This window comes from Condylura cristata, unplaced genomic scaffold, assembly GCF_000260355.1.
Source record: "Condylura cristata isolate star-nosed mole 26May11 unplaced genomic scaffold, ConCri1.0 scaffold00026, whole genome shotgun sequence".
In the NCBI taxonomy this organism is placed as follows: Eukaryota; Metazoa; Chordata; class Mammalia; order Eulipotyphla; family Talpidae; genus Condylura; species Condylura cristata.
The window spans coordinates 20,117,841-20,142,864 of NW_004567127.1; the positions used below are offsets into that span (position 1 = coordinate 20,117,841).

Sequence of the window (25,024 nt, forward strand, 5' to 3'; positions counted from 1 at the left end):
TGTACCATAAGTTCTATTCCTGGCCAAGCAGCTGACCCACATGGCACAGCAAACCTCTCCTGCCTCACCCACTGCTCCCCTCTGCAGTAAATCTGCCTGTTCTATTCCCCACTCTGCTTCTGGTATAGCATCTCACACATATTCCCACCCACCTCTGGCCTGTACCCCAATTCTTGTATGCCTAAACTTAAAATCTTAAAAAATATACATATATGTAAATATATTCCCCAATCACATTTTAAATATTATAATCAAATGTTCAGCCATTTAGAGTAAAAACTATTGTATTTTTTCTCAAAAGATAATTTTTATTTCAATCATACTTTCTACCTGGAAGGTACATCTGCATTTTTCAGGAATAACTTTACCATTTGAATACAGTGATTAAACCCTACTATGGTAATGAATATATATAGGCTGCCTGGAGATCTAAGTAGGAATTAAATAACTTGGTATATTGTGGATGCCTCAGGGCAAATCTCTTGAAGCGCCTGTAGGAAATGCGGTCTGACTTCTTGCCAGCTATTTCCCGAAAGAGTTTAGAAACATCGAGATCTGGCACTCCAAAAGCTGCCCGAAGTATAGCGGTTAACTCCTGTTCTGTTATGAAACCATCCTCATCAAGATCAAAAAGTTTAAATGACAATTTCAGAATCTTTTCAGTGTTAGAAGGATTGCATAGGACAGTCAGACCAATCACGTATTCTCTGAAGTCTATGTAGCCATCATTATTGCTGTCAAAGAGGTTAAAAAGCTGTTTCAAGGGCTCTGAAACTGGGAGCTTTAGGTAATTTGCAAACTCTGTAATTCCTATCACACCTCCTTTTGAGGCAACCGCGACTGCAGCATACTCATCCAAATGCTGATGAATATTATCCCAGTCTAACTTCAATTTCTGGCTCAGTTTTGTAAATTCCACCAAACCAGCTTCCATGGGAAGTTGAAGATTACCTGCAGAAATCATCAGTCTGCAATCTTCATAGGTATGGTCTGTGACCGGCAACCCGAGAGCGTTTGCCATCTTGATCCTCACTGTATTGGCAAAAAGGACGGGGTCTCTTTTTTCTTGCTCACTTGGAACATGAACAGGCATAAACTCAATTTCTATCTTGGTGAAAGGCTGACTCAGGGTCAAAATCAAGACCTGGAAGGCTGTAAACCCCTGCCAGGTCCAGGTGACCGTGTCCATGGAGTTTGGGTACTTGAGCAGCACTGGCTGCACAGGGACCCCTGGCGTGAAGGCTCCTAGCTTAAAAGTGACCAGACAGGAGCGGTTGGTACACACACCTTCCGGGAAAATCAGCAACTGTGGCCACTTCCTTCTGGATGTCACTCGCTTCAGGATCTCTTCCCTGGTCGTCTTCCTGGAATTGGGGTCTTCTCGAGTCACGAGGACCGGCTGCAGTGACAGCAGGATTTTCCCAACCAGTGGAATCTTCGCATTTTTGCTGGCCGAGACCACCGAGGGCAATCCCGCCACCGAGCAGGCGATGACGTCAAAGAAAGTGGAGTGCGGCGCGGTGACGAAGATGGGGGCCTCAGTGCGAGTCGCCCTTTTCCCTTTCACTTTCACTAGGAACCCTGACAAAAAGAAGATCCCCCGAAACAAGACCTTGACGGTTGGTTTCAACAGTCTTCTCCTCCAACGCCTGATGGGCTTGGCTTTTTGAGTGGCTATGCCAGTGGCGAGTAAAGCGGTGACTGGCCAGAACAAGAGCAAGAGGAAGACCATGCAGGATACCCGCAGCGGCACCAGCACAGCCCCCAGCAGGATGGTGTGGAGCCAGCGCCACGCGCTGAGGTGTGTCTCCTGCAGGAAGGGGTTGGCCACCGCCGGCGGGTACAAGGACAAGATTCTGTCCTGTCTGAATGTGTGCGGCCACACCTCCGGCTCATCATCCGCAGAGTGCAAATCAGCCATGAGGATCCCTCTCGGTTGTCTCAGGGGTTGGGGTTGCCGGAGTCTGCATCTGGGGGCAGAACCCACAGTCTACCTCCTCATTTGCAAGTGCTCTTTCTGTCGCACATAATTAGAACACTTAGCGGCCACTGGGCATGCACAGGAAATGATGCGTTACCTTTAAAATCAGAAATTATTCAAAATGGTAAATGAAGTACAAGAGTATCAACAGTCATCTTTTTTCTTGGTAGCAAACATTTTCCTTAGCACATATGTTTAGTAAGTGATTTTCACACAGTTTCTGGCATGTATATATTCGTTTGATATAGTTAATAAGAATATTATATATCAATGTAATTTAAAGACATGACACTTGATTACATTAAAATCCAAATATCATTACCAGTCAAGCTTACTTACCGTGTGTAAGTGAAATTCACTTACTCTTACTACAAATTGATTTCTACTGACAGTGATAGAGTTTTATGCTAAGAGGTTTAATTCATGGCACCCTTGGACCTTCATATGTTACAATCTTCCATGTCCATTGAAACTAGAATATATTCTTTATTATAGGCCAGAATTAGCCAAGTCATATTTGATTCATGTTCTTAATGTTAGTCTACATGAACCCGCAGCATTTCAAACTAACAATAGTAACAACAGATGTTAAAATCACCTTTGTCAAAACAGGACTTTGTTAACTCAGGATTATTTTATTGGGTCAACACACACAGGAAATCCCATTCCTTCCTTTGTTGCTTGATCATTTTGGAAATGATCCTGAGCAAGCATAATCAGAGTTGGTAGGAACCAGGCTTCTTCCTATACCTTGAAACATTTGCATCTCTGAAAATGCTATGTAGAGAATTTCTGTGTTGCTAATTGCTAATTTAAATTCCCTTTCCCAGAATTAAAAGTTCAATTGTAGGATGCTAAGAGATGTTTCTGTTTATTGGAGCACATCAGGTTACCAATAAAACAGGAAAAGCCTGTGGATACCAGAACCTGTTAAACAGAATGGCACTAAATAGAAATGATTGACTTCACAATCACATGGGCTTATTAATTCAGATCCTGGCTCCAATGTTCACACTGTGAACACTGGCCAACCACATTTCCATTCTATAAATTGGTTATACTACCTACCTTGCAATCTTGTTAAGAGGCACAAGTTTAATGTATACAGAAAACTCAGTTACTCATTAGTATAAAAGTTGCTAGGATACAGTGAGAATTCTTAAGGACATTCCATTTTCTTTTGTTGCTATCAGAATTATGCTTGGTGAGGGAAACATTCCTTTTACTATTTTAGTTATATTTGCTAATATAGTTGTCATTTCTAAGGAGCCATGATTCAGCGATGTTATTGGTTTTCTACATGCCCAAGGAAAGCAACCCGAGAGAATGAGTACAAGTCCCTTGAGCTGGTATCCCTCTCTGTTCTGTACTTCTTTTCTCACTCTTTTATAATATTCATTTCTATTCTTTAATCCTTGTTTAACTTAACTGCATTCTGAGTATACATCTTAAGGGAATGTTCCATATTACACATCATCTTTCTTTAGTAGTTTCCTCACAATGTCTAGCAGTTATCAGTCATATTATTTATTCATTAAACAAATATTTGAGAGTCTGAAATGAACCATGTCATTTTTCTAGCTGCTAGACATATGTAAGTTAAAGCAATTTTTAAAATCTCTATCCTCTGGAACTTATACTACAGTGTACATAGGAGGTATAGTGTTCACTTCTTTTTGCATTGAATAGGACAAAAGGATATTCCGATAACTTTGTCTAAATCTTTTATCAATTTAGTTGGAGAATTAAAGCAAGTAATTATAGGATGTGCTTCCCACCATGCAATGTTTAACAAATATATATACATATATATGAGAATTTCCACATCATCTTTTGTTAATCTTTCCAATATGAGTGGTACTCATGGCCCATTTTAAGAATGCACAATTAATTAGTCATATTTGCCTTCAAACAAATATACTATAATCCAAGAGATTTGATAATAGAACTTTTTAATGGTTAAAAAAGAGTAAAAAGAACTTCTGAACAATAAAATAAAAATTTATACCATTTCAGGTTTGCCTTTTATATGGCACAGCTAATCTTTAATATACATTTGTAAAGGCACCATATGTTGACAGGGTAAAGAAAGCAAGAAAACAAAATTGAGCCACTTTTCCAACTTTCTTTTGTAGAATTGTTACATTTTAAGGCAGATGCTTTTCTGTGCAAAACATAACAGAAGAAAATCAGTATCACATTATATGGTCACACATTCTCAGATTCCAATAGCATTTGTCAGGACATTTATGAGAAAGCATACTGAGTTTTTTTTTTTCTCCTAATAAAGCTTAAAGAAATTGATGGACAATATTGACAATAATTAATAATTTAAAAATTATCTAGAGATTTCATTACAGAACCCACATAAAAGATACAGAAAAGTCAATCCCTTCTTCTTGCTTCTTCTTTTAGAAATGTCCATATCAATTTGTTCACTATGTCAGGTTGTTCTTGCTGAAGCCAATGACTGGTTTCTGACAAAATAGTTAGCCTGAAATAGTTTTTAACATAAATCTTTGTGACTTCAGCCATCTCCACATCCATAAATGCGTCTTTCTCTCCCCACAGAAGTAATGTTGGGGTGGTCACCATGTGATGTTTGAGAGGCAGGCAGCTACAAAAACAGAACATGAGCGCTTAAGACTCACTGAAAAGTTAAAAGAACGATTTTCCATAATATTTCATTCAGGTGTATGTTCACAAAGGAGAACAATGTCACTGCAAAAGGGGTAAAATTGGGTTCTTGGGAAGGTGAAAAATGTATGCTTTTAATTCATAAAGCATGCATATACATATAGTGCACAAACAGATATTAAAATTTCATGAGATGAAGGAGAATCAGATAAGAAAGTCTAAAAAGGTTCCTTAGGGAGGTGATGATGAAAAAAAATGGTTAAGAGGTACTACATTAGGTAATCAATCTGCACAATAAAAAATTTAAAAGGTCCAATAAAATTTTTAATTGTATGAAGTTAGCAGAATTTATAATGAAGACTATAAATTAAACATGAAATTCATCACTGTAAGAAATAATTTGCTTTAAAAGGATACCAGCATTTCTGAATGGTGTGATGAAAGAGTGCTCTAGACTATTTTACTGGGTTAGTATGTATTAAATTCTTGTCAGATATCTAATGCATTGTCAGTCAAAAATCAATGCTTAGTCGATGGGCTAAACTTTTAGATTACTTCATACTATATTCTGCAAGAAGATTCTTTTTAAAACATGTTTTGTCTATTTTCTTATAAATACCGCACATGAGCCAATTACGACACTGAAGACAATATTTTCTTAAACACATGAAAGTATAAACTCATGCATAATCCCACTATCAAGAGACAATTTTTGGTTATCTTTTATGTAAATGGTTGAAACCATACTCACAGAATCTATACTGCATATACATGCAAAAGTTACACTGGATCTTTCTCATTTTTGTAAGGTTTTTCAAAATAATTATGAAAGATACTGTTTTATAGTACAGTAACCCAAAGTGACTTAATTATTTCTCTGTAATTGAATATTTAGAATGTAGCATCACTGAAGGCATTTTCTTTGTTTTAAGAGGTGCTACTAAAACTACTTGTGTGCAAAGCTTTGTTGACATTGCAGATAATTTCTTTGGTCTGGTGTTCAGGAAGTGTAGTTTCTGAGTGATTTCACATTCCCTGGGTTTAGTTGTAGGTATTGTGGCTAATCTTTCATTGTGCTTAATTTATAAATTAAATTTTATTATCAGTATTATGAATGGGAAAAAACAGTATATAGAGAGCTTTGTACTAACCTAGGTTTTAGGAATCCACTGGGCCTTGGAAAGTATTCCCCTTGGGTAAGGAGGGACTATTGTTTAAATATTTTTAAAGTTTGCTTCTTCTCCCTGTTTTTTTTTTGTTTTGTTCTTTCAGAGAAGTGGGAAGGTATTTATTGCATTCTATTGAAGGAGAACAAACATCTAATTAGACACTCTCCATCACTTACATGTTTTCTAAGGTACCAAAAAACTTGACTTGTGACTACTATTTTTTAATAAAGGTTTTTTTTTTAATTTAATTATTTATGCATACAAGAACTGGGGTACAGGCCAGAGGTGTGTGTGGGGTGGGGGGAGGTCAGTGAGAGGATTCACCAGAAATAGAGTGGAGAGCAGGACAGGCAGATTGAAACACACTGCTAAGGGGATCAGTGGGCAAAACAGGAGAGGTCTGCCACCATGTGGATCACCTCTGGGGCTGGAATTCGCACTGAAGCAGCAGCTGCCAGCTTGCAATGCTGTATCCTTAACCTCTTGTGCTACGAGGGAGGGTCAAAACATTAAATATTTTAAGAGTGTATTTTATTATATAAAGTTGATAAACTTACTGAGAAACACCTGATCAAATATCTCTGATTATAACGAATTAATTTTTGTACAGAAACATGTAAAAATCTGTAACAAGCAGTAACAATTATTGGTATATATTGCTAATCATTTAACCTATCAAAATGTATTTTGAGACACCTATTTCAAATTAGTCTGAGTTTTAACATGCTGCTCCTCCAACTGTCAATTATTTCTAAGTATGAAGGCAGTGATTTTCAGCGTACTATATACACTGCCTTATGAATTTCTGTATTTTATGTGGATGATTTCATTACTTTTATTAAAAGAAAATGTAGAAAATAATAACTGCATACCTACCACTCAGCTCAAGAAATGAAACACTATACACAGAATTGTATCTCTCTGCTTACCTTTCCTTGACACCCCTGCTTTTTTCACCTCACCCTAAGGCAGTGGTTCTCAAAAGTATAACCACCAGTCTAGCAGGATCAGCAACACCTGTGAATTTTGCCAGAAATGCCAATTCTTGGGCCCCCACCCAGACGGCTGAATCAGAAACCCTAAGGGTGGGGTCCAGCATCTGTGTTTTTCACAAGTCCTCCAGATGACTCAAACAAACTAAAGAACCACTGCCTAAGGAATAATGATTTGTTTGAGATTGATTATTACCATTGCCAATAATGTCAATGTTCAGACATTTTAGGTTACCTCTTGCACATTCTTCTTGTTTCCTTGAAGCAGAGATTTCCTCTAAGCCTTCCTGGATCCTTGCCCTCCAAAGACTTGTGAGCCACAGCTCTCCAGAGTTCTGGGACTAGTGGGTCTATCAAATAAATCTCTGAGGGTAAGAAATTTAATCTCTCTTTTCCTCTCTACCAGATTAGTGGGAGGTGAGGGAGGTAGTTTTGCTCTGCAAACTTTCCTACATTCAAATGCTCTAAAATCTAGACTGACAGTATGTTAGCCAATCAACATGGGTTCTTATATTAAGCCATACTCTTCAATTTAATCTATTCTTCATTAGTAATGAAGATGATATTTTGGTTTTTAACTACTACTAACATTGACATTGTTTTGGATTTTCTTTTTACCACGCTTTGCTTCCTTTTTTCTCCTTCCCTTCCTAGAATCAAAAGCTTCCTTGTCCTACTCTGCTGGTTTGGAAAGAATACATTCTATTATTTTGTTTTATTAGGAAGAAAGTCTTAGCATGAATGATTTCTAATAGTCCTTTTATATCTGTGTAAATAATTCTATACCCCTGTCAAATATAGCATTTTATATTTTTATTTTTTAATCTTAATTTTATTTCTTAATTCTTTTTTTGTTTGTTTTAATTTATTTTTGCATGAAGAACTGAGGTGTAGGCCAGTTCAAAACAGAGGTGTGGGGGGTGAGCAGATTCATCAGAGACAGAGTGGGGAGCATAAGGTGGATTTACTGAAATACACTGTTGGGGGGGGGCAATGGGTGAAACAGAGAGGCCTGCTGTGCCATATGTGGGCTAACTCCCTGACTAGGGATAGAACTCAGGCCTTAGAGGTGACAGCACTAAGACTTAACCACTAGGACACCAGCGAGGTCCTTCTTTCTTTCTTTTTTTTTTATTATTATTATTTTTTTAAAGATTTATTTATTTGTTCATATAGAACTGGGGTACAGGCCAGAGGCTCAGGGGTGGTGAGAGGCTTCACCAGAGACAGAGTGGGGAGCAGAGCAGGCAGATCGATGAAGTACACTGCTGAGGGGAGCAGTGGACGGGTCAGGAGAGGTCTGCCACGCCATGTGGCCACCTCCGGGGCAGGCAGGAATCGAACTCATGCGGAGGCGGCTTTAGAGTCTCAGTGCTGTGCTTTAACCTGCTGCGCCACCAGGGAGGGCAAGGTCCTTCTTTCTTTTTTTAAAAAAATATTTATTTATGCATACAAGAACTGGGGTACAGGCCAGATGTGCAGGGGGTGGGGGAGAGTGAGAGACTTCACCAGAGACAGAGTGGCGAGCAGAACAGGCATATCTACTGAAACACACTGCTGAGGGGAGAGCGGATGACACAGGAGAGGTCTGCTGGGCCATGTGGGTCACCTCCCTGGCTGGGGATTGAACTCGTACTGCAGTGGCTGTGGAGAGCTTTGTGTGCTGTGCTTTAACTCATTGTGCCACGAGGGAGGGCTCGAGGCCCTTATTTCTTAACTCTTAATTAACTTTAGCTAAGATACATTTTTTCAGACCTATCTTCCAGTTCATAGTTCTCCATAACTTATCTGATAGGCTCTATAACTCATTTTAGATGTTAGTAACAATATTTTTCATTTCAAAAGTTCTTTTAGTTCATCTTTAGCTCTTTCCAATCTGTCTTGATATTATTCATATCGATATTTTTCATTTCAAAAGTTCTTTTTAGCTCTTTCCAGTCTGTCTCAATATGCATACCCACATTTTTCATTTCTACAAGCTCTCTTTTATTCTAGCTCTTTTCAGTTTTTCTCATTTTTAAATATTCTCATATATTTAATATTTTAAATACAACTGTAGTCTCTCTTAGTTCTATTATTTGAAATTTGTAGGAGTTTGAAAGTTGTAGAACTTGTTTAGGTGGGGGATTGATGTTTTTATAATTTGGATTATAAACTAATCTTTATATGGGAATACTGTCAACATGCGTTGAGATGTATCCTTCAGGGAGGTTTTGTCTGGTGTCTGCCAGGCTTCCTCGGGAATCTTACCAGCCTAAGATGATGTAAAAATATAATTTGTTCCCTGAGGATTCCAGTATTATGGAAGTAGCATAAATTCAATTCCCTAATCCTTTTCAAGGTAAACTACATTTTCTAATTCTCAAGAGAAATCTTCCCATTTACTCTAGAGTCCAAACCAGACAAACCTCCATGTTTTATCTTTTACTCTGTAGACATTCTTTAAATAAACTCTTCTTAAATGAAAGTCTCAGCTGTCACTGTTATCTCCAAGATTTTATAACTCATTCCAGATCCTCTTCTCTGAGTTCCAGATTCTTGTATCTAACTGCCTACTTGACTATCTAAAGGCACCACCTCAAACTTAATCTCTAATAGCAACTACACTAACAGCAAAAAACTGGTCCTCTTCTTGTGTTTTCTATGTCAATGAATGGCATGACTATCCATGCCACGAATCCAGGAGTCATTCTCAACATTTTCCTTCTTCTCATCCTTCCACCAACCCATCACAAAACCACGTCACCTTTACTCTTTCAAACTCTACCCCCACATCCCATCTCTGCTTTCAGACTAGTTCAAACTACCTTCATTTTTAACCTGGACAGCTTCAGTTTCCCACATTCACTCCTCCAGAATCCAAATACAAATTGCATCATTTCTCTTTTCTGCTTGAAACTTTCATTCGCTGACTTCAAAGTTGTGGCTCTTAGCTCCTTAACGTGGCTGGCTTGGCTCTGTGCCATCACTGCTACCTTTCATTCGATTCTCTTCTTCCTACCCTTATTTCAGTAGGTCCCCCAGCCACATGGGCACTCATTGTGATACTTGAAATAATATCCATCTTCCCACCTGGTTTTGGTATATGCTGTTTCTTTCTGGAATGCTAATGCTTCAATCCCAATTTTATCTAGTTATTCATTTCCTTGTTCAAACACATTTCTTCAGTCCTTATTCCTTTCTTTAAAATTCCTTATATTGATTTTTTATAATAAATTTATTTTCTTACATCATTATTCATTTTTGTACAATATCTGATTTTTCCCCTCAGATGTAGTCCTCATAGTTCTCCCACCACCATAGCACCCGTGATCTATCATCACAGTCCCTTGCATTCTTTCCCCATTCTGACCTCTCTCCCACCTCCTCCCCTGCTGAATGCCTCAGATGTGTGGGAGGCTTGCAAGTTTTTCAAAAAGTCCTTATGTTAATTTATAACATTGTATTTATTACCATGGTTATTTGATGTGTGCTTTTGCTACAAATTTTTATGAGATTAGGGACCTTGTTTAGTTTAGCTCATTACAGTATCTTGAGAGGGAATGATTTAGAACATAGAAAGTGCTTAATATTTCTTGAATGAGTAAATGATAATTAAATATATCTAACTAAAATAAGTTAACAATACTCTGATATTCAAAATAACCCAAGGGGACAGAAGAGGTGGACAGAATTATGGATAAAACAAGTAACCACTATAGGAGGAATCCACTATACTATTTTTTCTACTTTTCCAAATTTGAAATTTTCCTTTAAAAATAACCATGCAGCAAAAAATAAATACATAAATAAAAACAACCATGCAGCTTAATAAATCAGAATACTATAGGTAAAAGGTGAATTTAACCATAAAAATAAAATATTGACTGTGTAGAGTACAAATGAAATATTTCACAAAAAAAAGAAATCATGCTGACCTGAAGATATTACGGTAATGGTTAATTGGACCACTTAATGCTCCAGGCTGAGAGAAGACATAAATATAAGCTTCAAGATCTTCTGTCGTTAATCGACATCCTTTTCTTCCAATACCAGTGCTGTCACTGGTAAACAGATGCTTCAAAGCCTAATTAAGTGAAAGAGAATAATGAAAACATTTCAGTTACCTGTTTTTAAATTAAATCCTTGACTTTTGAAAGGGAATGATGGTTAATATGCAGTGACCACTCCCAATCTCTGCTCTAGTCAGGGTAGGGGCCCATTTCTTAGATACATTTTTATACATTTCTGCTTTCCTGGCTTCTTCCCTTCCAATGCACCATTTACACTTCACTTTAAAAAACACCCTATCTTGTTGGTGCCTGTTCTCCATTCTACAAAGCCAAGTTCAAAGACTATTCCTATCCTAAGACCTTACCTAGTAGTCCAACTACTAACAGTTTATCCTCCATTTACTGATAACCAATGCACTTCCCCCAACGTTGTTCAGATTTCTTTTGACCACAACAGAGTAACAAACACATTTATAATATTAAGTTTATACATTTACATACACATATCTGAAACAAAAGATTAAACAGTCTTACTATACTCTACTATACTGTGTAATATGTCAATTCTGTCCAACTTTATTTTAAAAAAATTAAAATTGCAAGCCACTAAATGGTACTTTATGACTCACTAATGGCTCCTGTCCCACAACTTGAAAAACATTACTTGACACCAGTATTTCTCAACATATGACTCTAAACCACTTTCATCAAAGTAATTAGGATCCTTGTTTAAAATGCTATCACTCACTCCCAAAATGTGGTTGTAAAAATATGAAACAATATATACATGAAGTGATTAATTACATTATTTGCAATAGAAAAGCACTGGTAATTAGTCAAATATTCACCAGTGGGGAACTGGTTGAATAAATGATGATATAGCCACATTGTGGCATATTATGTGTTCCTAGTACTCCAAGAAACAATGCAAATAATTTACATGCTAATATGAAGTGATTTCTAGGAAATATGTTAAGTGAAAATAAAAAGTATGGAAAATAGTGTTTATTGTATGTTGCCATTTATCTAAGAGGGAGAAAAATACATAATATTTACTTATATTTTTATAATATAAATAAATATATAAGTAAAACAAAACTAACTGTTCGAGAAGAGTAAAGTTATAAAAGAAACTGTTATAGAGGGAAGAAACAGGGACCAGAGATGTGAGATCTCAGATTCAGAGATCTGAATACCCCTTGCTTTAGAGTTTTAACTTAGAACTATAGAAATATTTTTATAAATGTTTTTATAAATATTTTATATGGAAATTAAGTAAACACCTAGTAGTCTTAAATTGGCTTGGATATATGAGTAAGAATTCATGATTTTTTTTTCCCCCATTGGAAAAAAATATGTGTGTTCAAAGGAAAGTTCTAGAATTAATTAAAGCCCAGTAACAATAATCAACAAGATACCCAGTCTGTGCTTCCTAAATACCAATTACTAATAGAAGTTTCTTTGATAAGTGACTGATTCCAGATTTGGTGCAAGAAGTAGAAAATAAACCTAGAACATGAAGGAGGCAAGTTATTACTGACTAATGGATTTGTCAAAAGAACACAGGAGCCAATCTAAGTAGGTCCTCACTTGCTTAATATGCGATTATTTGGTCTATAAAAATAATAATGACTATAAATGATAAATATGAAATATAAAGGCTCATTATTAATAAGATATATGTATACATATACATTCATATATATATACTTGTACGGAAAATATTGTTTCTATTTTTGGCGGTTTCTAGGGCACCAACTATTACCCTGGAAGTTGTCTATTAAGAGAAAGAATGAAGCATTTCTCCTGTTATCCTTGTGTGAAATGTACTTCAGAATAACCCAATAGTAAAGTTCTTTATACAAGAACTGATACAAGAAAATTATCATTTAGCACTCCCTTATGTAATAACAGATCTAGTGTGATGATAAGGTGCACTAAATTTACTGGTGAAAGATTGTTAAGAACTGGATAAGCTAATAACTTCTAGCCCACTGGTTAGTGTCAACATTACTGAAACTGGAGAACTAGACATTATGTATTTCTCCAAAGTGATGCATTAGGAAATAAACAGCACGATCCATAAAACATTCTTGTATAATTAAAGTTCAAGCTAATCAGCACCATCTGTGAATTAGGAAAAGCAAGATTTAGAAGAACAAGTTAAATAACATCATGATGAAGCAGTCAGTCAAATCTAAATTACAGATCACTCTTCAGGATGAATGATCAAATTTCTTCAATAAAAAAGTGGTATTTTAACAAAAAAAAATCCAACCTATAAATACACCCTGGAGGTCAGTACTGAGAGTCTTGGCCAGGTGGCCTAAGAAAGCATCAGGCTCTACCCCATAAAGTATAATCTTTTCACAGACCCTGAGATAGTCCCAGATCTTAAAATGAAACCTTCAAATCCTATAGCTTTTCAAAAACTTGTGGAAAATTACCCAAGAGATAAACCACAGAGATCAAACTTAAAATTAAATAAAATCTTAAAATTTTTTCAAAATTAAGAAACAAAAGGAATTGTTTTGTTTTCAAACTTAAGTAACAAAAAGGTGCTGTTAGAGATTTGAAAAAGCCATAATAATTAAGCACACTATGCGGACTTTGATTCCTGGACTCAAACAGTTAAATTAGGAGACAGTGGAGACAGTAAAGAAAATCTGAATGGATATTAAGTTACATGAAAGAGTTAGATTTGATAGATTTTGTTAGATTTGATAGGGGCACTGAAATTACATAAAAAAAAAGAAGAAGAAGAAGGAAAAAACTGTGAGAGATGTACGAGGAACTCTTTCTTTCAAGGTAACCTTCCTAACACCATGTTGGACACAGAGGAAACATCCAACAGGCTTTCAAGAAAGACAGGTGGTAACTCCTGGTGTCGGTGTATATGGGATACTAATACCCGCATACTGACTTTGTTCTGGGTTTTATTTGTACCAAGGGCTTCCTTCCACTTCTGCTGCTATCAAACTCTCTCCCTGGTATTCATATTCCCTCATAGGATGTTCTCTCAAAGTAAACCTAAAGGGCACAGACTTTCTTTCACAAAAAAATTGGACAAGGACCAGGCACTTAAATTTACAGAGATGATTTAAAAAAAAAAAAAAAAAAGCAAGCTCTAGATGAGTCCTTAGAAGCACTTCCTAAGTTTTAGCATTTGTCTATTTTACTTTCTTAACGACGGGCATTTATTTAAAATGTTTTTCATTAACAAGCATACACTATTTTTTTGACTTACCTTGAAATCATTTATTGAGAACATAAATTCTGGGAACCATGGTAATTGGAAGAAGAAGTAATAACTGGATTTGAACAGCTGGGAAGGATGTCGTAAGATATATTCTGAAATTAAAATGCCATGTTAGACCTTCTCCAATGTGTATAAACTACTTATTGCTGAAAGAATTCCTTTCTATGGCAGCCTCACTTTTAAGATGACCCCATAAAAGGATGTACAAATAAGTCCTCTGTATGTTTTTCATTACAACAATTTTTATGAATATTTTCATGAATATTTTTGGTATTTAAGAAATTTATAACTATAGATATAATAAGTTTCACTGTGTGAAGCCAACTCAAAAAAGAGTAGGAAACCAAATAACACTGTTTTTTTTTTTTCTCAAGGTTACAATCAATGACCCAATACTTTTTCTAGAAACACAGAGGAGGTAATTTTCTACTGTTTAAAAAGACTTTTGTTATAGGCTGACTTGAATATCTTACTCATATCAGTACCTCAAAGGAAACTGTTTATTTGCATATCAGAAAATTAATTCATTCAACAAATATATGAAAATTTACTGTGTGAAAGGGGCTTTAGCAATAAAGAAGACAAAAATAATTCTCATTATGAAGAAACTGTAAAATTAATATTAATACTTAAAAGATCCTTTTGGATAACAATAATACCATGAAGAAAATAAACCAAGCAAATATGATTGAGAGAAGTGGTGGTATGGTATGGAGAAACTTATTTTTTTTTTAGATTTACTTTTTTTATTTATGCATACAAGAACTGGGGTGTACGTCAGAGATGTGGGGGCTGAGAGGATTCACCAGAGACAGAGTGGGGAGCAGAACAGGCAGATCTACTAAAATTCACTGTTGAGGGGAGCAGGGGGCATTACAGGAGAGGTGTGCTGTTCCATGTGGACTGATGGAACTCATGTTGCAGTGGCTGGTGACAGCTTGGTAACACGGAGACTTAACCCCTGCACCACCAGGGAGGCCCTGGAGAAACTTTTTTAATGGAAGGGGTTGGAGTAGCCTCTCTAGGAATGGGATATGTGGGCTGAAATCTGAATGACAGAAGGAATCAACAATGTAAAAATCTAGGAAGAACCTTCCAGAACTGAACATAAATCCTAGACTTGACACATTTAAAAAGCAGACAGAAGGCTAGTGTGAAAGAAGGCATAAAAGCCAGTAGAGTCCAGTAGGACCCGAATTTTAAGAGCTTTGGGAAGACAGTGAATCTTTATACTGGAGTGTGATGTAATTATCTGTATTAAAAATGTGAACTTGTATATTGTATATTATACTTCTCTTTGCTATAGAGGTTTTTTTCATATTATTTTATATTCAACATGGCTAGAGTTTTTAGAAATACACTTTTTAGGTAGTTGGAGCATTACTCTATTTTTTTTTCTAATTTTTTAAAAAGATTTATTTATTTATGCACACAGAACTGGGGTACAGGCCAGAGGTGCAGGGGTGGTGAGAGGATTCACCAGAGACAGTGGGGAGCAAAACAGGCAGATGGAGGAAGTACATGTTGAGAGGAGCAGCGGGTGGGGCAGGAGAGGTCTGCCAGCCATGTGGATCACCTCTGCAGCCGGGATCGAACTTGCTAGCTTGCAGTGCTGCACCTTAACCCACTGAGCTACCAGGAAGGGCCCATTACTCTATATTTTTTGTAAAGTCACCAGTGAACAGGATTTATTCAGCCCAGCTTTAAGAGATATCAATACAATTAATGTGAAAAATACCAGCATATTACTCAAAGACCTTATATTGACCTGACTAGGGTTAAATCTATTATTGCAAAGATGGTTCCAGAAATATTCCAGGTAATCTCTTGCTGAAACAATCAAACTTTGTCCGTATCCTGGATGATTGAACAAACATGTAACATGACTTTTTTTGCCTAAAGCAATTGAAAATATATGATAAATCTTAGTTTCATATTTGAAACCCACGCCTCCATTCCACTGCCTCCACAGAAAATAGGTCCACTGAATATGCAGCTAAAATTCAACTCTTGGCCCTCCCTGGTGGCGCAGCAGGTTAAAGCACAGCACTGAGAATCTAAAGCTGCTTCCGCATGAGTTCGATTCCCGCCTGCCCCGGAGGTGACCACATGGCGTGGCAGACCTCTCCTGACCCGCCCGCTGCTCCCCTCAGCGCCCGCTGGCTCCCCTCAGCAGTGTACTTCGTCGATCTGCCTGTTCTGCTCCCCACTCTGTCTCTGGTGAAGCCTCTCGCTGCCCCTGAGCCTCTGGCCTGTACCCCAGTTCTGTATGCACAAATAAATAAATCTTAAAAAAGAAAATTCAACTCTTACCCTTATATACACAGTATGTATGTAACTAGTTTCTTCCTCATTTGTTTAATTTTTAGGAAGAAATAGAAATAAATGTTCTGAATTTTTTTTTCTCTAGAGGTCTTCTGTGTGTTGTAGCAGTATCTGAAGCAAAGAAAACCTTACCAGGTTATTTAAAGAGGACAAAAATGGTAATTTTTGCCAAAGCCAAATAAAAACATGCCTTATTTTTTGTTCATAGGTTTTTAATCACCCAAGTTTTTTGTTTTTCTTTTTAAAAATTCCCTTTAAATCACAGTTTCAAAGTATAGTTTATGTGGCCCCCAGGGAAGCACCATGACCCTTTTAAGGAATCTAGGTAGTCAAAATTATTTCAAAATAATACTAAGACATGATCAGCTTTTTTACGTGGTTTACCATTTACACTGATGGCACAAGAGTATGGTCAATAAAACCACTGCTGATTTAGCACAAATCAAAGAGCCGTGCTGAGAATAGTAACAATAGCAAATATAGTATTTGTATTCTTCACTAACACACACTTGTGGGAAAATTAGTAAATAAATACATACAAAAGTAAAATTAAGTGCCATTTGCACTCAAGACTGTCCTTGATGAAATAAAAATTGTATTAAAAATTAATTGGCATTTGAGAACCCATCTTTTCAACATTCCTTGTGATGAAACAGAAAACACAAACAATGCAATTCATTTGCACATGCACGACAATGACTGCAGGAAAGGCCCTGACAAGTTGAGTTCAGTTGACTGCTCTGTACTCCTGGTGCGCTCCATTTACTTGAAAGACTGACTACTGAACTATCAGTCAAACTTGGAAATTTGGGCTCCTCTCTTGAAAAGGAACAAAGCGAGTTTGTCACTTGAGGGAAAACAATCAACAGGATTTGTCGCCAATGATAAAATTCAAGCTTTCCGATGAAAGAATTTTGGAAACTTGTATCTGCAACTGTGACTTGACAGTTTTGCAATACTCAAAGGCTTTTTAAAAATGAGATTGGGGTGATTATGGTGAATGTGATTCTCTGATTTGTATAATAAAATATGTCAATGGGTGGATGATCTGCAAAACTCAATGAACCAATGTCTTCCAGTGCATGATAAAGCAAAATCATGCATGAGTTTAAAAAAAAAATGCATTCAAATCTCTAGAAAGATCAATGGATTTTAATGTAACAGAGTACAAAAAGTTCATTAACATGACATCAGATTCTATATTGTTACTAAGCTTGAAGAAACTACTAATTTTTGAGTTTGGTGTTACATTAAAGAAGAAAATCCATAGTTATCAGAAAAGGCTATTAAAATACTCCTTCCTTTTCCAATTACAAACCTATGTGAGGCCAGATTTTTTCACATATTTCAATTCACGCAACATATTGCAACAGCTTGAATGCAGAAGCAGATCTGAGAATCCAGCTGCCTTCTATTAAGCCAAAAATGAAAGAGGTTTGCAAAAATGTAAAAGTGACACTCTTTTTACTGAGATTTTGTTTTAGAAGATAATCACTTTCATCAAAATGTTATCTGTTACATGTACTGAATCTGTTCTTTTTAAAAAATGAATACATACATATTTTAAATTCTCATTTTCACTACTAATACAGTATAGCTATAACCCATATAAACAAAAAGCCATGGGGCCTTTAGTAATTTTTAAGAATATAAGGGAGTCCTGAGACCAAAATCTGGTAACTGATGCTTCAAAGAATATTGCCACTCTGGGACCTCCTTGGTGGCACAGTGGGTTAAAATGAAGCACTACAAAGCTGGCCCAGCCACTTCAGGGGTTGATCCTGTGCGGGGAGCTGACCCACATGGCTGGGCAGACCTCTCCTGACCCGCCCGCTGCTCCCCTCAGCAGTGTCCTTCCTCAGTCTGCCTGTTCTGCTCCCTACTCTGTCTCTGGTGAATCCTCTCACCACCCCTCTACACAACTCTGGCCTGAACCCCAGTTCTGTACGCATAAATAAATAAATCTAAAAAAAAAAAATGAATACTGCCATTCCTGATAGTCAAAGCAGTCAGGCAAAGGGAGAATTTTCTCAAAGCTGTGAAGAGTCATTGTAATGTCAGTGCATTTCCCCTTTCCCTCCCTCAATGCTTTCTAAAAATGAATAAAATCATTAAGCAAATATGACAATAAATTTTCTTAGGCTCTTCAGGGAGGCTTAAAGCCAACATATTTGATATTGCAAAGTAATATCCTATTTTAGTCATCTGATTTTTTAAATATTAATCGCAATTTGTTGTTTATCCAATGTTTCCATGGTAATAGTGAATTATCACAATGGCAAAGATGTTTTCATGAAAGTTTTAAACTCACCTGTAAATACATTTGGATGAGGGAAGTTAATAACAATAAGCTTCATCACCATTTCAGGATAACAGACGGCAATTAGCCAAGCAATCATGCCCCCCCAGTCATGGCCAATAAGAACACATTTACTATAGCCTGTGATCAAGAAATAAATATTAACAGCATTGCAAAGAAACAAGAGTGAGCATCACTGCCTCACAGAGAACAGGCTGCCTCAGAAGCTGATCTTTCCACTATCTTACCTTCTTCACGTACTTCGTTTCCATATTGAGTGGTGCTTCTAACACCTGTATGTCTGAATTACTTAGGTGGTGTTTTAGGAAAATATTTTTTTTAAATGTTGATTTTTTAAAATTTTATTTTATTACAATAGTTTATTTTTACATCATTTTGTGACTTTTCCCATCTCAGTTGTAATCCCCATGGACTTCCCATCACCAATTCACCTGTGTGCCATTGCCATAATCCCGTGCACTCCCCCACCCCATTTTTTATCCCATTCCCCACTCCACCCCCGTAAAATATCTCTGGTATATAGTTGTTCATTATTATTCCTCCCCGCTCCCATTCCTTTATGCTCCTGCTATTAGTGAAACCATCCGATGTTTTTCTTTCTGGCTTATTTCACTAAGCATGATCCCTTCCAGCTCCATCCATGTTGCTGCAAAAGGCACATGTTTATTTTTTTATTTTTTGGTTGCTGAATATTCCATTGTGTATATGTGCCACACCTTTTTAATCCAGTCATATACTTTTGGGCATACAGGTTGATTCCATGTCTTTCCTATTGTAAATAAAGCAGCAATAAACATGAGGGTGCAGGTGTCTCTAGTGTTCTAGGAAATTTTACTACTCAACCAAGCTGCATTCTAGACTTACAAATACAGACTCTCTTCCACAGAGTCTGAAATAACCATCTTAGATCTGGTCCCATGCATTTGAGTTGGGAAAACATAATAAAGGCTACATATAATTAGGTCAAAAGTGAGAAAGAGTTATTTTTGAATATTGAGAAGTTTCTAGTTACAGTAAAATCATAAATGACCCTTCTCTGTCCAACTAGTAATTTTTATTTCCAAGAAGCATCGATTTTCTCCCTAGCTTCACAAATCCAATGCATCGTAAAATGCCACTAATTTGAAACAGTGAAGCTGTAGGGTAAAGATGACTCAGGCTTTTGTGTTCATTAGCCACTGTGGCTGTAGCCTGTGGCTTGAACACAGGGGTGCTGGGGAGTGTGGGCCCAGGACATGTGTCTGATGGTGGACACCGGGAGCATGGTGTGGGCATGCCTGAGTGGGCACATCTGAGCCTGGAGGCTGAGCACATGAGACACCAGAAGAGCCCAGAGAAAGTAAAGATTCTCTGGGGGCTGGAGGGCTTGCCAACCTCCAGTCTCCCACATCCTGATCCCTGATCCTCCAGCCTACCCAGTGCATCTTGCTTCCACTACAGAAGCCAAAAGAATTAGTGGGAAATTTTAATTCTAGCACCAGTTACAGTTTCACTTCAAGAAATTATTATGGTGACTTGAATTGGGTTAAAATAACAACTGATGGAGATTCTTAAAGGATTTCCTTTATATGGATGGATAAATTTCAATTTATTCCTAGAATAGTTAAAATTATTTTTTCCAGTATTTCTCACCACCACCCCTACCATTATGTTAGCATCGCTGCATTCACATACACAAATGCACATATACATTAATTTACATTATTAATTTGTCCACAAACTTAAGAGGTAACGGATTTAGACCAGGTGTGATTAAGTTACCACAAAAGATGAAAGAAAAATGGCTGTTGGAATCAGTGTCTCTGAATCTATTTTATTGTGATCAGAATTATTATTAGAAGGCATTGACATTCCCAGATTTCATCATGTTTTTCCTCCTCTAAGAATATTCACCTGAGCTACCATAATCTCATTAGATGATTAGAGAAATTGCAGAAAGAGCCTTTGATTTCCTGGTGTTTCTCACTATACTGGCTCCATTAACATAATGATGGCAGCAGCTGGACTTTAGTCAACAAAGGGATGAAGTGAATTAGATTACAGTTAAGATATATTTACTCCCTTTTCTCTCACTGCCCCTTTTTTTTTTAAGATTTATTTATTTATGAAAACAGAACTGGAGTACAGGCAGAGGTGAGGGGGCGGTGACAGGACTCACCAGACACAGAGTGGGGAGCGGAACAGGCAGATCGAATGAAATACACTGCTGAGGGGTAGCTGGTGAGGTCTGCCACGCCATGTGGGTCACCTTCCTGGCTGGGAATTGAACTCATGCTGCAGTGGCTGCGATAGCGCCACAGTGTTGTGCTTTAACCCACTGCGCCACCATGGAGGGCCTCACTGCACTTTTGATGTGAGGTTTGGCCATGTGATTTGCTTTGGTTTTACGGTCAGTGTGTGGCTCGACTTTGGGCTCAACCATATGTTTTGCTTTGGCGAATGGAAACTTGTAATGCTGTGCTCACCCTCTGGCCACTGGCCATTACCAGGAGAAAAGGTAGCCAGGAGCTCATTCCCCTTTAGCTTCTACAAAGCACAGCAAGAAGCCAGTTCTAGCTGGACCTGTAGCCTGACCTGTAGTGGGGACTCAAAGGTGGCCAGTCGAGCCTATAGTGAAGCTGTAACCCATGAGCAGAGGTGGTATGCCAGTGAGTTTGGGGTGGTGTATTGTGGCACTAGCTGGTCAATACAAGAGAGATAATGCAAATGTCTGCCTCATATGATGTTTTTTAAAATAATTTTTAGGACTTGGTTCTAAAGAAATAAATTTTCTGAGTATAACAGTAAGATTTCCAGTAATTGGCTCTGAAAATAATAAATAACATCATACGCCTAGCTTTAAAAACAAAATTTGAAAGTTGTATTTGGCTGATACACTGAATAGTCACTCTGGATGTGTTATTTTAAGTTCCCTATATAAATATTTCAGTCTTTATACCTGAAACCATGGTGACAGATTCTAGATCATACTTGATATATATGGAAAATACCTTCTTCCAAGAAATGAGTTTCTCAATACACAATTTGCTGACAATGAGCCCCTTGAAAAGAATTAATATTTTTTAAAAACAACCTACCTAAAGAGTCCAAAATGTCCTTTATATCTGTAATTAGGCAGTCCAATTTATAACTCTCTCGATGAATGGGCGCATCTGTTTCTCCATAGCCTCTCAAATCCAGAGCTACAACTCGATATTCACTTTTAAATTCCCTTAGTTGGTGACGCCAAGAATACCTGCAGAAAATAAGAAATAAAAAATTGCAATAACTAAAACTAAGAATAAAAGTATAGGTTTTCTTAGTGGAAATGGTAAGAAACTCCCTATTTTGAGGAAGGTTTTATAGCTGTGTGTGAGAGCAGAAATTATTAAATATTGCTGTTTTTATTAAAGTTATCCTTTTTAAAAATCAGTGCCAGTGGGATATAACAAAGGATGTAAACTATCAGAAACTAAAACAAATATATTATAGATGTTACTTTACAAATCAATTTTCTAAGCTTTTCTTAAAGTTTCCAACCACCCAGGCACCTATACCTACAAGTGCATCTATAGAGCAGAATCATTTAATCCTCTAAAAATTTTTCAAGATTAGGGGCCCTCCCTGGTGGCACATCACATTAAAGCACAGCACTGAGAAGCTAAAGCCACTTCCGCATGAGTTTGATCCCTGCCTGTCCCAGATATGACCACATGGCGTGGCAGACCTCTCCTGACCCGCCCGCTGCTCCCCTTAGCAGTGTACTTCATCTATCTGCCTGTTCTGCTCCCCGCTCTGTGTGTGGTGAATCCTCTCACCGTCCCTGCACCTCTGGCCTGTACCCCAATTCTGTATGCACAAATAAATCTTTAAAAAATTTTTTTTTCAAGATTAAACTTATTTCCCCTAAAAGTAGATTTTTACTTACCTTTTACTTACCTTCTCCACTGTCAAATAGGGCTTAGTGTTTTTAATAGTAACAACAACTTACTTATGGATGAAAAGTCTGAAGTTTAAAAAAAAGATTTTTACTGGAAGAATCAAATCGGGCCTCTCTGGTGGCGCTCTCAAGCTACTGCCAAGCCACTGCAATGGAAGTTCGATCCCAGCCAGGGAGCTGACCCACATGGCACGGCAGACCTCTCCTGTTCTGCCCACTGCTCCCTTCAGCAGTGCATTTCAGTCGATCTACCTGTTCTGCTCCCCACTCTGTCTCTGGAGAATCCTTTCACAACCACCTCCCACCCCTGCACCTCTGGCCTACACCCCAGTTCTTGTATGCATAAATAAATCTTTTTAAAGAAAAGAATCAAGTAACTGTTTAAGATAAATCTGTTGCTGAAACACAATCCCTTGGTGAAAAAGCTCCTGATTCATGAGTACAAGCAAGTGATATTAATTATACTTAGCCAAATGGCACCAGCACTGACCAATCAGAATGACCATAATGCTAGAGCAAAGTCCTGAGTCTGCTGCTGGGCCAGGTAGTCCACCTCTGTGCAGAATTCCTTGAAATACAGAGAGCCATGAGATATCCTTCAAAATTATCTCAGATAATAAGCAAAATACATGGACTTCTCAGAATGACTGACTATGGGAACTCAAGAAAAATCAAATGCTTCTGCATGTACATCTATTCATGGAAACATGGTGTAAATTATCTTACATAAGCCAAATGGAAGATCATTGTCTAAAAAGATTTTTATAGTGCAGCAGTGGAGTACAGTGATCTGAATTATCAACCAATTGTGAGAAGTGACATAAAGCAGGAAGATCAGTGAAACAAATCAAATAGCAACAGATAAGAGAGGGAGTCAGATACATATTTATAGAATTATGAAAAGACAGAATCTTTGATCTATTCCTAGCGTATCTATGACTTGTGAAAATCTGCGAAGCAGTGGAAGCCATTAGGAAGGATTTGAAAATGCTAATAAGTCTTTTTTGCTAGGCGTAGCAATCTTGTTTCTAGGTTGTAAAAGATGAAGTCTTTTTTTTTTTTTTCTTAAAGATACTCACCTGTCAGTGCAGATGATTTTATTATTTTCCCATTAACCTTACTTAAAAATTTAAATTGATTTTTAAATATGTCTGTAACTGGAGCCCGACTCTTCCCTCTTCATAATCCTTCACACCCAATCAATAAACGTCTGCAGATTTATTTTAAATATTTATTTAATCATTTTTCCCATCCATCCCTGCTATCATTACCTTCATTCAGGTCTCCACTAATGCAGTAACCTATTGATTGATTTATGTTATTTCACTCCCCATAGCTCTACCTTTTACCAAATAGAGTGATATAGCAAAAACACAAACTCTCTCATGTCATTTTTAGTTAAAATTTCTCCTTGACTCCCTAGTATTCATAACATGAAGCCCAAACCTGCTACTCTAGCAGACAAAACTGCCAAGATTTGATTGACTATTGCTTAATTTCTCAGCCTGATTATACTATATATAACTCACTTTACAATAAAAAAGAGCTAACATCTACATTCTTACTATATGCCAGGCACAATTCTAAGTGTTTCAAATGTAGCAATGCAGATTTTCTAAACAACACTGTGCATTAGGTATTATTAATTATTATCCCTGCTTTACAAAGCGCCAAATTTCACAGAATTAGCAAATAGCAGAGCCAGTGTCCATCCCAGGTAGTTCCCAGTACATTCCCTCTGTGGCACTTGCCACTTATGATGAACAAACATGGGTATTCCTTTTTGCTGTTATGATTTGGTCCACTTGATTCCTTTATCTGAGAAGCCATCCCTCCCTGCACGCCTTTCCCCCCCTCATCCCTGCCCTTTACCTGATAATAAATTCCTCCCATGTTCATGCAGCACTATTTACAATATCTGAGTTGTGGAAACAACCTAAATGCCTATCGACAGAGCAATGGATTAAGAAAATGTGGTATCTCTCTCTCTCTCCTGTCTTCTATCTATCTATCTAACTCAGCTGTTAAAAAAAAAAAAAACGACCTCTTGCCATGTGTAACAACATAGATGGGAACTAGAGGGAATTTGCTAAGTGAAGTCAGTCATATGGAGAAAGACAAATACTGGATGATTTAATGTGTATTTTAAATCTAAAGAAATAAAGGAACTGACCAAACTAACCTTAGAAATATGACTGCAGAATTTGAGACTACTAGAGGGAGGGGGAAGGATAAAGTAGGGTCCAGTGGCCTAGGTAAAGCACTATGTTTCAGATAGCATATGCTTTGGACTGTGCTATAGTGGGGGTGATATGGTAATGCCGTATGGTAATGTTCATCTAAGACTGAACTTATTCCCCTAAATCACATTTAGTATTGTTAAATAATGCTATCTCAACATATTTTTTAAAAAGTTCCCAAATTGGCCCT

At 37.2% G+C, this 25,024-nt stretch overlaps 2 protein-coding genes across 3 annotated transcripts in view; both read right to left on the minus strand.

Moving 5' to 3' along the window:
* Positions 1-337: 337 nt before the first annotated feature.
* On the minus strand, positions 338-2,154 carry LOC101621119 (lysophosphatidylcholine acyltransferase 2B-like). The gene has a single exon (XM_004689526.2). The coding sequence runs from the start codon at positions 1,919-1,921 to the stop codon at positions 395-397; it is 1,527 nt and encodes a 508-aa protein (XP_004689583.1). The 5' UTR covers positions 1,922-2,154; the 3' UTR covers positions 338-394.
* A 1,767-nt stretch (positions 2,155-3,921) lies between these two features.
* The window catches only part of EPHX4 (epoxide hydrolase 4), a 30,682-nt gene continuing 9,579 nt past the window's right edge, over positions 3,922-25,024 (minus strand). The window contains exons 3-7 of one of the 2 annotated variants that reach the window (XM_004689785.2): positions 21,753-21,910; positions 18,667-18,795; positions 14,019-14,122; positions 10,697-10,845; positions 4,109-4,598 (exon numbers count right to left, since the gene is read on the minus strand). In XM_004689785.2, coding sequence (XP_004689842.1) covers positions 4,367-4,598; positions 10,697-10,845; positions 14,019-14,122; positions 18,667-18,795; positions 21,753-21,910 — 772 coding nt within the window. In that variant the 3' untranslated portion in view covers positions 4,109-4,366. Of the gene's footprint in view, positions 4,599-10,696; positions 10,846-14,018; positions 14,123-18,666; positions 18,796-21,752; positions 21,911-25,024 lie in introns of both variants that reach the window. The other variant, XM_012729989.1, reaches the window with a different exon arrangement.